At 42.1% G+C, this 12,692-nt stretch overlaps 1 protein-coding gene across 1 annotated transcript; it reads right to left on the minus strand.

The window, feature by feature from the left end:
• Nucleotides 1-7,664: 7,664 nt before the first annotated feature.
• On the minus strand, nt 7,665-11,247 carry LOC115832860 (histidine-rich glycoprotein-like). Its single transcript, XM_030804333.1, has 3 exons — nt 11,208-11,247; nt 8,926-9,943; nt 7,665-7,778 (listed from the first exon to the last, which is right to left on the minus strand). The coding sequence occupies exons 1-3, from the start codon at nt 11,245-11,247 to the stop codon at nt 7,772-7,774; spliced, it is 1,065 nt and encodes a 354-aa protein (XP_030660193.1). The 3' UTR covers nt 7,665-7,771.
• Between the last annotated feature and the right edge of the window lie 1,445 nt (nt 11,248-12,692).

Below are 12,692 nucleotides of genomic sequence, written 5' to 3' on the forward strand. Positions count from 1 at the left end.
ATGACTGAACGTGGTGACTCATACCAGTTATCCTAGGACTTTGGAAGAGTGAGGTGGGAGGATCCCTTGAGGCCAGGAGTTCAAGACCAGCCTGAGCAACAAAATGAGACTCCATCTCTTCAAAAATAAATAAATTAATTAATTTTAAAAAATAAATGGGCATGGTGGGTGTCGTGAACCTGTAATTCAAGCAACTTAAGAGGCTGAAGCCGGGGGAATCCCCTGAGCACAGGAGTTCAAGGATGCTGTAAGCCAGGATCACGACACCACACTCCTGCCTGGGTGACAGAGCAAGAGTCTGTATATAAAAAAAAAATTCCTAAAAGATGTAAAGTCCCAACTAAATCTGATCAAACATTCTAACAAAGGGATAGAGCAAGGAAAAAATTTAAAGACATGAAATAGGATGTCTCATTCAAGAACTGTGTATTCATTTTGTTCATTTCTAGAACCCCTTGGTAGATTTCGTAGCCAACTTTGTTTTAACCTCACCATGAATATTAATACTAGAATGCATGAAGACACCTGTATCCTACAACACCAAGACGTTTCTGACTAGAGCCAGATCCAAAGAATATTAGACAATCTGTGTGGGTCTGAGCAGGATGAGGGCCAACCTTCTGTCAGCCATGAATGGCCAGGTTTGTGTTGTCTTCACACAGCTCAAAGTTCCAGAGAAATGTCTCTATATAATCAAATATTTAGCGAAATATGATAGGCCTGGGTATACAAAAATCCACAGCCAACCTCTTGTTCCTTAGAATATGATTGTGTTTAGAAAACAGCCCTAAGAAGAGGTGATCAAGCTAAAATAAGGGAGTTTCAGTGGAACTAAATCCAATAAGATTGCTGTCCTTATAAGAAGTGGAAATTCCTTATAAGAACTGGAAATTTGCACAAGGAGAGACACAAGAATTATGTATGTATAGAAGCAGCCCCATGGGAAACATAGCAAGAAGGCAGATATGTAGATGGCAAGCAGGCAGGGCCCAGAAGAACCAAACCTGCTGACACCTTCATCGTGGAACTTGAGCATCCAGAAGTGTTGAAAAGGAATTTCTGTTGTTGAAGAATACTTAGTCTATGATATTTTGTTTTGACAGCCATAATGAAGAAAGTCAGGGCAGAGCAGGTTTTAGGAGGTAGAAATCAAGAGTCTTGCCTGGCACGTAGTAAATTTACATTTATTTTAAATGGCAAGTGGGTTGCTGAGGTCCTTGACTCATGGACAAGTGCCTAAGCTCTTGTGGCAGTCCTTCTCCTTGCTTTGACCTCATCCTAAGTGATACTGTCTCCTCAGTTCTTTGATAACCTCTGTTTTGGTTGTCTCTGGTAGCTTGATACCTGATATTTACTCCTTCCTAATATGCTAATCTCTTTCATGCATTTCTGACATAGGAGAAGGTCAGGAATAAGGCATGAGCTGAGTGATATTTGGAAGCATCACGTCTTGTCTTCCTATACTCAGCAGACGAGGAGTAGCCTGCCTCTAACCAGGACTGCAGCTTCCCCAATGACTCCCACAAGTAGGCGCATCTGCCTGGCACTCCCCTCTGCTTCTTCTCTCTCGCATTTCTTCCCTACCTTACAGGCCACTATAAGTTACCTAGGCCAGACTGCTCATTGCCAGCTTCTCTTTCCAAATAATGTTTGGTGAAACCAGAAAAAATCACTCAATAACATCAGAACACTTGCTAGGCCCAAGCACTCTGTGTCTCTCTTGAAGCATGTAAATCTCAGTTACAAATGTTACACTTTCCATGTAGCTAGAGAATATTTGGTCACTGGTATTATATTCCATCTTCAGAAAACATTCCTATTTATTCTAATAGAAAAACAAGAAACCAATTTGCCTAGTCAGCTGGAAAAGTCTAAGTTACCTCTAGTAGAACTTCTTGTGTTAGGATGCCTTCCTATATGCAGTGGTTGTTAAAATATTGATGGAAAATGTATATTCTATTAAGAAATACCATGAATGGGCCAGGCACGGTGGCTCATGCCTGTAATCCCAGCACTTTGGGAGGCCAAGGTGGGTGGAACACGAAGTCAGGAGATTGAGACCATCCTTGAATCCCTGTCTCTACCAAAAATACAAAATTTTTCCAGGCATGGTGGCGGGCGCCTGTAGTCCCAGCTACTCAGGAGGCAGAGGCAGGAGAATGGTGTTAACCCAGGAGGCAGAGCTTGCAGTGAGCAGAGACTGCGCCACTGCACTCCAGCCTGGGTGACAGAGCGAGACTCCATCTCAAAATAAAAAATAAAAAAAAAAGAAAAGAAATACCACGAATAGATTCCGAGTTTTTTTTGGCCCCAAATGAAATCAGAATGTTTTGCTATAACATGTTTCAACAGGAGCTAGTTTGAGGCTTCAAGAAAAATAAGATAGCAGTTTCAAAAGAGCCCCTAGAAGAGCAACATGAATTCTTCTAAAATTAGAGTACAGACATCAAATTTATAGTGAAGCTTGGGTGGAAGAAGATGCAATGATTGATGGTGTCCAAAAAGTTGTCCTACTTGGCACACGGTAAGTTGACATTGGTTGAAGAAGTCAGCAGTTCACAAATTCAATGAGGAGCCCCTCATTTCACGAAGGAATGAGGCAATGTTGAACCTAAAGCCTACAGTGACAGATGACCCATGTCATATTGCAAGGTACACATTCATCTTCTTTATACCCTAAGAGAACATGTGTGATGATTAGCAGCACACACAATAGCCAACACTGCAGACTTCTCAGTTGGTTCAGTTTACATGATTCTAACTGAATGATTAAAGTTTAGTAAACTTTTCACTTAATGGACGCCCAACCTGTGTCACCAAGATCAAGTACAGACAAGAGCAGAACTTTCCCTAAAAATCTAAATATGAGCAATGAAGACCGTAAGCACATCTTCAATGAGTTATAACAGGAGACAACATGTGACTTTACCAGTAAAGCCCAGAAAACAAATACAATCAAAGGTATGGCTACCAGGAGGTGGAAAAGTCCAGTCAAAACAACAGTGGATGAGGAGAGCACAAAGATCATGGCAAGAGTTTATTGGAAAGCTCAAGTCATTTTGCTGGTTGACTTTCTGTAGAATGACAGTATCTGCTTATTCTGAGAATATTTTGAGAAAGCCAAAGCTTTAGTAGACGAATCCCTGGGAAAGCTTCAGCAGAGTCCTTCACCACGACCTTGCCCCTGCTCATTTCTCTTGTCAAACAGGGCAATTATATGAGAGTTCTGATGTAAAGTCATTAGGCTTCCACATTACAACCCTAATTTGGTTCTTTTGGATTTATTTTTGTTTTGTAGTCTTATAATGTTTGTAAAAGGTATCCATTTTTCTTCAGTTAATAAAGTAAAAAATCATATCAATAGCTGGCATGTTGACCAAAATGTATGACAAGTCATCAATAAATCTTCCTCTTGTATCTAACTCATTAACAAGTAGGGTTGGGAAATGGTTGTAATCTGAGTACCAGGTGGTAGAATTGAAACAAATTTCCCATGTAACACTTTTAGTTTTTGCTCCATTCCAAAGATAACAGGAGGTAAAGGGTTAAAGGTCCCCCAAAGCTGTTGCACACCTTTGGGGAGACTTAAAATTCAGGTGTTTATTCAGTAGAGTCTTAGGCTGTGGCTGCAAACTAGACCTGTCCTCATGAGCTACCACCATATTCTCTCTTGTCCCCAAGAGTGGATGCAGCTAAACAAACATGATGTCTGGGTGAGAAGGGTACAAAATGGGGGCAGAGTTCCAGAGTCTCGCTTTGTAAGTCTGTCGTAGAATCCCTCCCAAGGAAAACCAAAGAGCAGGAACAAAGAAAGAATACAAAAATCTATGGCCTTACCTGGTGTTCCAATCATGGACTCTTCAGAATAAACAACACTGATATGTCCTACAAATCAAGGAAAGAGTGTTTTCATTTAAAGAGAAAACCTCTGGGGAAATAAATGACTCTTCCTATTAAAAATCAAAGAACCTCCACGTGTTGGTAATTGCCACAGTTAGCACCATCTCTGGATACACAGGTGTGGAGACAGATGGGTCCAGGACACTAGCAGAAATGCCCAAATGGATTAGGGCCATGAAGCTGCCCTTGTTTTTATAGTCAAACTTGAGAATTGTACTTACCCCACTGTAAGTTGTAAAGGAAAGATCACATTGCTAACATTGACCATTCCTTCCATGCTTAGAGGTAGAAACACAACAAATACTAAGGGAAGGTGCCATTCTGCAGGGAGTGTGTTCATCAAAGGAAAAACTAGTGGAAGAGCAAGAATCTAAAGGCATACCACGTTTCAATAGGCCCTTCAGTCACCACTAAAGTACATTCTTTAGTTTAGATTGTAGATTGTACAATCTGCAATCCCACAGTACATTTACAGCAGTGCTGGAAGAGAGCTATTATTTGTAGACATGAGAATCAGATTATTTAGAAATTTGCTTCTGTAGCTCTTCCCAAGTCTTCTCTGAAAAAAATTCAGATATCTCTCAAACGATTGGAGTTTGTTTTAGGGAGGAGAAGGTCTTGAAATCTTATGATCCCCATGGGTAAGTGCAAGACAGAAAAATACATAAAGCCTTGAGTAAAGGAGTTGGTACAAAGAAGACCACTGCTAGTTCATGAAGCTTTTTATTCTGTTCACTCTAAGCAGGGTCTTGGAAAGGGTCTGTGCACATGAAGGACCCCAAAGTTCAAGCTTCAGAAGCTTTGTAGATCATCCCAATCTGACAAAAGCCATATGTCAATCTTGTTAGTTAAATAAGCCTTTAATTGCTGAACTAAAATGCACAATGGCATGTTTCAATCAAGAAAATGTGAATATAGACCAAAGTTTAGCTAAAAAATAAGGTTATTAAAAATGTAGGATAAATTTGAACCGTTTATGTATCATATCATAAACTTCTGTTTCTGACTATGTCTGTTTACTAAAAGGCACAAAAGATTTTTTTATAATATGGAGAGATTTGCTTTGACAGTTCTAAAGATGGATAAGTAATAGACTTGAAACAACATACATTTGTTATTAAAAATTATATTTGTTAGACTATTAGAGTATAAAAATGTATTCATCATTTAAAATTGTTGCTAGATGTTTACTCAATAACGTTGTAAAAAATAAACATGTGATTATCAAGTCATGGTCCTGTTACATTTAATGCAGCCAGGGAAGAAAAGACAGCAGCAGATTCTTCTGATAAAATTAGGAACACAGGTAATAGCAATCTGCCTTGCAGATTCACTTGAATACACTTAAATAGAAAGAGACATAAACAAAAAGATCATCTGTAGAACCTGCCATAAACTGTGATAAGGAATTTGTCTCTATACTCAGGGTATCGGAATGCACAGTGCATTGAACACATGCATTGATTTTTGCTCTTTTCCTGATGTCTCAATAAAATTATAATAAAGAAACACAGAGGAAATTAATACCCAAGGATGAGGAGAATGAAAGAAGAGATGACAATAAACAGTAAATGTAAACAAAACTGTGGTTTTTGTCTTTGGTTCTGTTTATATGCTGGATTACATTTCTTGATTTGCGTATGTCAAACCAGCCTTGCATCCCAAGGATGGTGGATAAGCTTTTTGATGTGCTGCTGGATTCGGTTTGCCAGTATTTTATTGAGGATTTTTGCATCGATGTTCATCAGGGATATTGGTCTAAAATTCTCTTTTTTGATTGTGTCTCTGCCAGGCTTTGGGATCAGGATGATGCTGGCCTCATAAAATGAGTTAGGGAGGATTCCCTCTTTTTCTATCGATTGGAATAATTTCAGAAGGAATGGCACCAGTTCCTCCTTGTACCTCTGGTAGAATTCGGCTGTGAATCCATCTGGTCCGGGACTCTTTTTGGTTGGTAAGCTATTGATTACTGCCACAATTTCAGAGCCTGTTATTGGTCTATTCAGAGATTCAACTTCTTCCTGGTTTAGTCTTGGGAGGGTGTGTGTGTCGAGGAATTTATCCATTTCTTCTAGATTTTCTAGTTTATTTGCGTAGAGGTGTCTGTAGTATTCTCTGATGGTAGATTGTATTTCTGTGGGATTGGTGGTGATATCCCCTTTATCATTTTTTACTGCGTCTATTTGATTCTTCTCTCTTTTCTTCTTTGTTAGTCTTGCTAGCGGTCTATCAATTTTGTTGATCTTTTCAAAAAACCAGCTCCTGGATTCGTTAATTTTTTGAAGGGTTTTTTGTCTCTATTTCCTTCAGTTCTGCTCTGATTTTAGTTATTTCTTGCCTTCTGCTAGCTTTTGAATGTGTTTGCTCTTGCTTTTCTAGTTCTTTTAATTGTGATGTTAGGGTGTCAATTTTGGATCTTTCCTGCTTTCTCTTGTGGGCATTTAGTGCTATAAATTTCCCTCTACACACTGCTTTGAATGTGTCCCAGAGATTCTGGTATGTTGTGTCTTTGTTCTCATTGGTTTCAAAGAACATCTTTACTTCTGCCTTCATTTCGTTATGTACCCAGTAGTCATTCAGCAGCAGGTTGTTCTGTTTCCATGTAGTTGAGCGGTTTTGAGTGAGTTTCTTAATCCTGAGTTCCAGTTTGATTGCACTGTGGTCTGAGAGACAGTTTGTTATAATTTCTGTTCTTTTACATTTGCTGAGGAGAGCTTTACTTCGAACTATGTGGTCAATTTTGGAATAGGTGTGGTGTGGTGCTGAAAAAAATGTATATTCTGTTGATTTGGAGTGGAGAGTTCTGTAGATGTCTATTAGATGTGCTTGGTGCAGAGCTGAGTTCAATTCCTGGGTATCCTTGTTAACTTTCTGTCTCGTTGATCTCTAGGTAGCCTTTTAAGACTCCAGAGATAGTAAGGAAAAGAGTTAGGTCTTAATTAAAACCTGAGAGTGTCCAAATTTTTGCTCCTTAAAATCATGCTGTCTCTTTAATGAAATCCATTCAGGTTTCATTGAAGAAAGGTGAGGAACATAGGAAGGGAGAGAAGTGATCACTGTTACAATAGGGCCAATGAGATAGAGAGGGTTCTGGGGATAAGACGCATAGAGCCATATTCATTCCCTTGAAACCAAACTCAGTTTCTTAGAAATTATAAGGATTTCATTCAGCTTCTGTGACTTTGTTGCATTTGTTGTGTTTTCTGTCCTTAAGATCACTGGAATATCAATAAACAATCAGAAAATAATTTTAAAATTTCAATTTATGCTATAGAAGTCAGGGAAGGGCCAGGCATGGTGACTCACACCTATAATCCCAGTAGTTTCAGAGGCCGAGGCAAGAAGACCGCCTGAGGTCAGGGGATGGAGACCAGCCTGGTCAACATGGGGAAACCCCATTTCTATTAAAAATACAAAAATTAGCTGTGCATGATGGTGGGCACCTATAATCTCAGGTACTTAGAAGGCTGAGGCAGGAGGATAGCTTGAACCCAGGAGATGCAGGGGGCAGTGAGCTGAGATCGTACCACTGCACTCCAGCCTGGGTGATAGAGCAAGACTCCATCTCGGGGGGGAAAAAAGAATAGAAGGCAGGGAAGTAGAGAAACATTAAAACCTTTTTGCATGGCAGCTGGCTACATTAGGATTAAGGAGGAGGGAAGCTTCCTGGAGCATCAAGGGGAAGGGTTCCTAGATGTTCTTATAATGTCTTCTTGGAACTCAGATCCCACATTCACAAATATTGAGCAACAGACACCACAATCAGAAATTGCAAGCTGATTATTTTATTGGTATATGGAAGTTAGAGCTATGACCACCTTGTTCCAATGTCATGGCATTTGAATCATTTGAATCACTGTCATCTTCTTATTCACTTCCTGAAACAAACAAACAAGGAAGTTCATAGACCAGACTTGACAAGGCAGGAAATGTCTAATTCCTCACTGGTGTTACTGCAGTAGAGTACATGAGAGCCCATCCTCTCTCCCCCTATCCCTTCTACTTCCTGTGTTTCCTCCCTAATTTTTTGCATGTTCACTCTTTTGACGCCCTTGCACAAAATGTGCTCCAAATTGTTCCTTACGTGATGAAGAGATAAGATCATTCTTAGCTTGTTATTACTTGCTGCTGAATTTGTTCATGGATATATTTACACAGATGGCAACTGGAACATATTCTATAACAGTAAGAAGCTGAAACCACCCTCAATGGCCAGTGACAGGGATTGGTTAAAGAAATCACGGTGCAGCCACATAATGGAGTAGTATAAAATCGTAAAAGCAAGCAGATAACCACTGAAGAGATCTACTTAGCTTCATAAACTCATGTGGAAATTTTCAAAGAAATGTATTTTTTAAGTGACTAACATATATACCTGCATATAAAGTATGGTATTAGTTCTGGGGGGAAAATATTCTAGTTGTCTATGTACACACAAATATTTCAAGGAGAAGATGCCATAAAGTTAACAGTGATAGTTTTCTGAAGGAGGGAAGGCAGGTAAGATGAGTTATGCCTTTGAATTTAGATTCATATTGTTCCATTTCATTAAGTATTTTTTGTTAGCTTAATCATGTACACATTGAAAAGTAAGAATTTAAAAAATGAGACACCACATTTAGCTGCTGAAAGTTCAGGGACCACTTGGCAGGAATACTGGAGTAGAGAGGCTGGTGAGAGGCAGGACTGAGCAAACACTGCTCAGGTGAAAACTTTAAATGGGAGGTCTCTGAGTTTGTGCACAGGAAACAGAGTGCCAGAGAGAACATGGTACTACTTCCTCATTGCCAACACAATTTAAGACAGACTATTTGGAATGTTGTTTCTCAACATCAGAATCCCTTAAAGAGTTTATTACAAATATAGGGTCTTGTTACCCATTTCCAGAATATCCGAATACAAATCTTTAGAAATGGGTTCTAGGACAATACAATGTCAATGGGCTTTTAGCTGATTCATTGGCACAATAAAGCTGGAGAACTGTAGCAATTAGAGCACCTGGTGAAGAATAAACTGGAATCATACCTGTCATCGAATCCTAGATTACTGGGCAGGCTGTCCCTGGGGAGGTCCGGGTGGTCCGCCCCCTTGAGCAGGGGGTGGTGGTCCCTGGGGCTGTCCAGCAGGAGGTGCCTGAGGCTGCTGGGGATTGCCTCCTGCTGGGGGTGGTCCTTGTGGCTGTCCTGGAGGAGATCGGCGACTTCGGGACTCATCGCCTTCTTGTGGGGGTGGTCCTTGTGGCTTTGGTGGAGGTGGGGGACCTTGAGGTTTGTTGCCTCCTTCTGGGGGTGGTCCTTGTGGCTTTCCTGGAGGAGATCGGCGCCTTCGGGCCTCGTCGCCTTCTTGTGGGGGTGGTCCTTGTGGCTTTGGTGGAGGTGGGGGACCTTGAGGTGTGTTGCCTCCTTCTGGGGGTGGTCCTTGTGGCTTTCCTGGAGGAGATCGGCGCCTTCGGGCCTCGTCGCCTTCTTGTGGGGGTGGTCCTTGTGGCTTTGGTGGAGGTGGGGGACCTTGAGGTTTGTTGCCTCCTTGTGGGGGTGGTCCTTCTGGCTTTCCTGGAGGAGATCGGCGCCTTCGGGACTGGTCGCCTTCTTGTGGGGGTGGTCCTTGTGGCTTTGGTGGAGGTGGGGGACCTTGAGGTTTGTTGCCTCCTTGTGGGGGTGGTCCTTCTGGCTTTCCTGGAGGAGATCGGCGCCTTCGGGACTGGTCGCCTTCTTGTGGGGGTGGTCCTTGTGGCTTTGGTGGAGGTGGGGGACCTTGGGGCTTGTTGCCTCCTTGTGGGGGTGGTCCTTCTGGCTTTCCTGGAGGAGATCGGCGCCTTCGGGACTCGTCGCCTTCTTGTGGGGGTGGTCCTTGTGGCTTTGGTGGAGGTGGGGGACCTTGAGGTTTGTTGCCTCCTTGTGGGGGTGGTCCTTTGGCTTTCCTGGAGGAGATCGGCGACTTCGGGACTCGTCGCCTTCTTGTGGGGGTGGTCCTTGAGGCTTTGGTGGAGGTGGGGGACCTTGGGGCTTGTTGCCTCCTTGTGGGGGTGGTCCTTGTGGATTTCCTGGAGGAGAAAGAGAGAAGAGAAAGACAGAGTAAAAGCCCACACAAGATTCACTGAAGAGTTGCAGTAAATTTTTATCAGCTAGGGTAACAAGCTGTGTGGGAAAACGCACAGAAATGGGACCAAGACACTAATTTCTTTGCATTTTCAGTGAAGACATAGAACTCTGGAGTGGAAAGCTGGGGAAGAACAAAGCAGTTGAGGGTCTCAGTATAAAGAAGCGACAGAATGAGGATGCTGCCCATTTGCCTGTCATCTCCAAACAGGCACTCCTGGCCGGGGGGATGAGGAAACCCACTCCTGTTGTCATCTAAGCCAAGCGTCTCTGCCATTCAATTTGGTGGCCTGCTCATGATCCCCAGAATCAAGGTTGCATGGAGATTGCTTATATTATCTGGGGCACTAACATTAATCAATTCCTGAAAGGAAAGTTTTGATAAGAAGACACTGGAGAACTGATCCATTCATAAGCAGAAAAAGACAGTCAAAACAGATTGAGAATGAATCGGGATTTACCTGATACTACGGAGGGAGATTCTTCCTGGCTGACATCTAGAAGAGAAGCATAGGATGATGGGAAAAGTTACATCTCGAACCTTTCAAGACTCACAAGTGTTCTACAGGGAAAAGGGTCTTCTCACCACACCCCATGCATCCCCTAAGTTAACTCGTCAGTCACCGTCTGTGAAGCTGCTGGAAGGGGAGGAAGGTGTAAGGGGAGGCAGGCTTGGTACGACAGAGCAGCAGCCATGAACTCAACATAGAAGAGCCCCTTTTTCCCCTCCCTAGCATCGGCCAAGGCTTAATGCTAATTTAGTTTACACATGCCAGGTACTTCAATGTGATATTTTGGTATTCTTATGCCCTCCATCTCCTATAAATACATTGCTTACGTACGCATGCTTTCTCAATTGGGATAACCAGAAGTAATCATTTCGATACAATTTTACCCATACCACTCCCAGCACATTGAAATACTGCGTGTAAGGGAGAGAAAAATGACAATGACTGTCTCTGATATTTCTGTATCTCTAGTTAAACAGAGACAAGTGTTCCGTTCAATTCTCTGTCTCTGCGGTATCTCTGACGTGTGTTTATCGCCATCATCGATGCTGATCCACTGTACAGCAAGGCCACCATCATCCCTGCGTACTTACTGAGATCAGTTTAGGATCTTCACAGCTGGACTTCCACAAATCTGCCTTGCGTTCTCTACTGCATCCTTCACGGCACGGTTCTACCTCTCTATAAATGCAAATCTTACCTTCTCGTTCCCCTGGAACAAATTCTTTATTGGATTTCATTGTACACCAAATAAATGAGAAACCCTTAGTGTGGAATGAGGGCACAACAGGTCTCCTGATCCTAGGCATGAAAACTCTGCAGCCCCATCTGTGTTTTCCTTCTCCTCTCTTCCCCGTAATTACCATTATCACCTCCTAAGCCCCAAGCAGAGTCACCACATCTTCTCCCCCTTCCGTTTTACCTTCATTTAAGTTATGAGCTGAGCTCAGGGCCAGCAGGGCCACTGACAGCAGAATCCACAGCATCTTGCAGGAGGCTCTGGAGTTGCTCCCGACTCTGTGCTGGGAGGAACGTGGCAACTCCCTTTATAAAGAGGAGCAGAACAATGGCACCTTTGAGCTCCACCCTGGGTGGGCCTCATCACCTCAGAGACTGGGTTCTGCTTTGCTCACTGCAGGTCAGGTGTATCCCTTATTTCTCTTTGAGACTAGCCCAGAGGTATGAGTTGGATAGGATATGTTGTTAGTGTCTTATTTCCAAAAGGTACAACTATGACTTGAACAATGGTTTTGAAGGAACTGTGTCCAAGCCATCAGCACTGTGTCAAAATTGAACTTTTCATTAGAGTTTCAATCTTTTATGTAAGACTATTATCCGCTTTCCACTGTGCTATTTATTTCTGTTTATGTGTGTGTGAGCAGCGATGCTACAGCCAGCAGTGAAGAGGGTCAATGTCTCTGGATCTTTTTATGCCCTATTTCCATCTCTTGTGATGTGTGTGTACAGATATTTTCATATTTGATGCGATAGAGATGGTTTCTGCTATCTGTGAGATGTGTGAGGACAGCACACTCCTGTGCACACGTAGATGACAGAAAGCTGCCCCGCAGCCTGCTCAGGCTATAACTATTGTTCAAGTTTCTGTGGAACTCACTCAGCTCAGGCAAGGCTTGGTCCTCTACAACACAGGAAGTCTAAAATTTTGTATTCTAAAGTATTTTTAGGGGTTATTAATGCAAAATGGACACAGAAACCACCAGGAAATTTCTAGGCCTGAAGAAACTGAATACATAGTTCTGTGAGGGAGCCATGCGATGTCATGTCGCTAAAATTTCCTTCATGCTCTTCCCTTTCTCTAGAATATTCTATAAAATTCACCCACTGCTTCATTTCTTTTAGGGGTTATATCAAATTCCTGCCACTGATAATTAAGTGGCCACAATTCTACATTCAAATAAGATAATCAGATACCGCCGTCAAAGCCTCAATGGCATTGTATTGGTTTTCTTGGTTTAGTCAGTATTTGTTACCTGTTTTCTCAGATTCTTCTTCCACAAGGAGTATTTTTTCTACAATATTCTGACATGCATTCCTCCCCACGTTCTTTCTAGTACTTTTTTTCATATTTTATTTTCTGAGTCAGGCTCATTATGTGTGTTTTTTATTATGTAGCTGGCTTTTCCCCATGAATTTGGTGAGATTTCCTTTATTTAATCTTCTAAGT

Source organism: Nomascus leucogenys, chromosome 23, assembly GCF_006542625.1.
Source record: "Nomascus leucogenys isolate Asia chromosome 23, Asia_NLE_v1, whole genome shotgun sequence".
NCBI lineage: Eukaryota > Metazoa > Chordata > Mammalia > Primates > Hylobatidae > Nomascus > Nomascus leucogenys.

What these genes read in the sequence shown, in the direction of transcription:
- LOC115832860 (XM_030804333.1), bottom strand. Translation starts at nt 11,247, where the DNA reads ATGAAATCCAATAAAGAATTTGTTCCAGGGGAACGAGAAG. An exon ending in TGTTCCAGGGGAACGAGAAG is followed by an intron (nt 9,944 to 11,207) that starts GTAAGATTTGCA and finishes TTTCTCCTCCAG; the next exon opens with GAAATCCACAAGGACCACCC.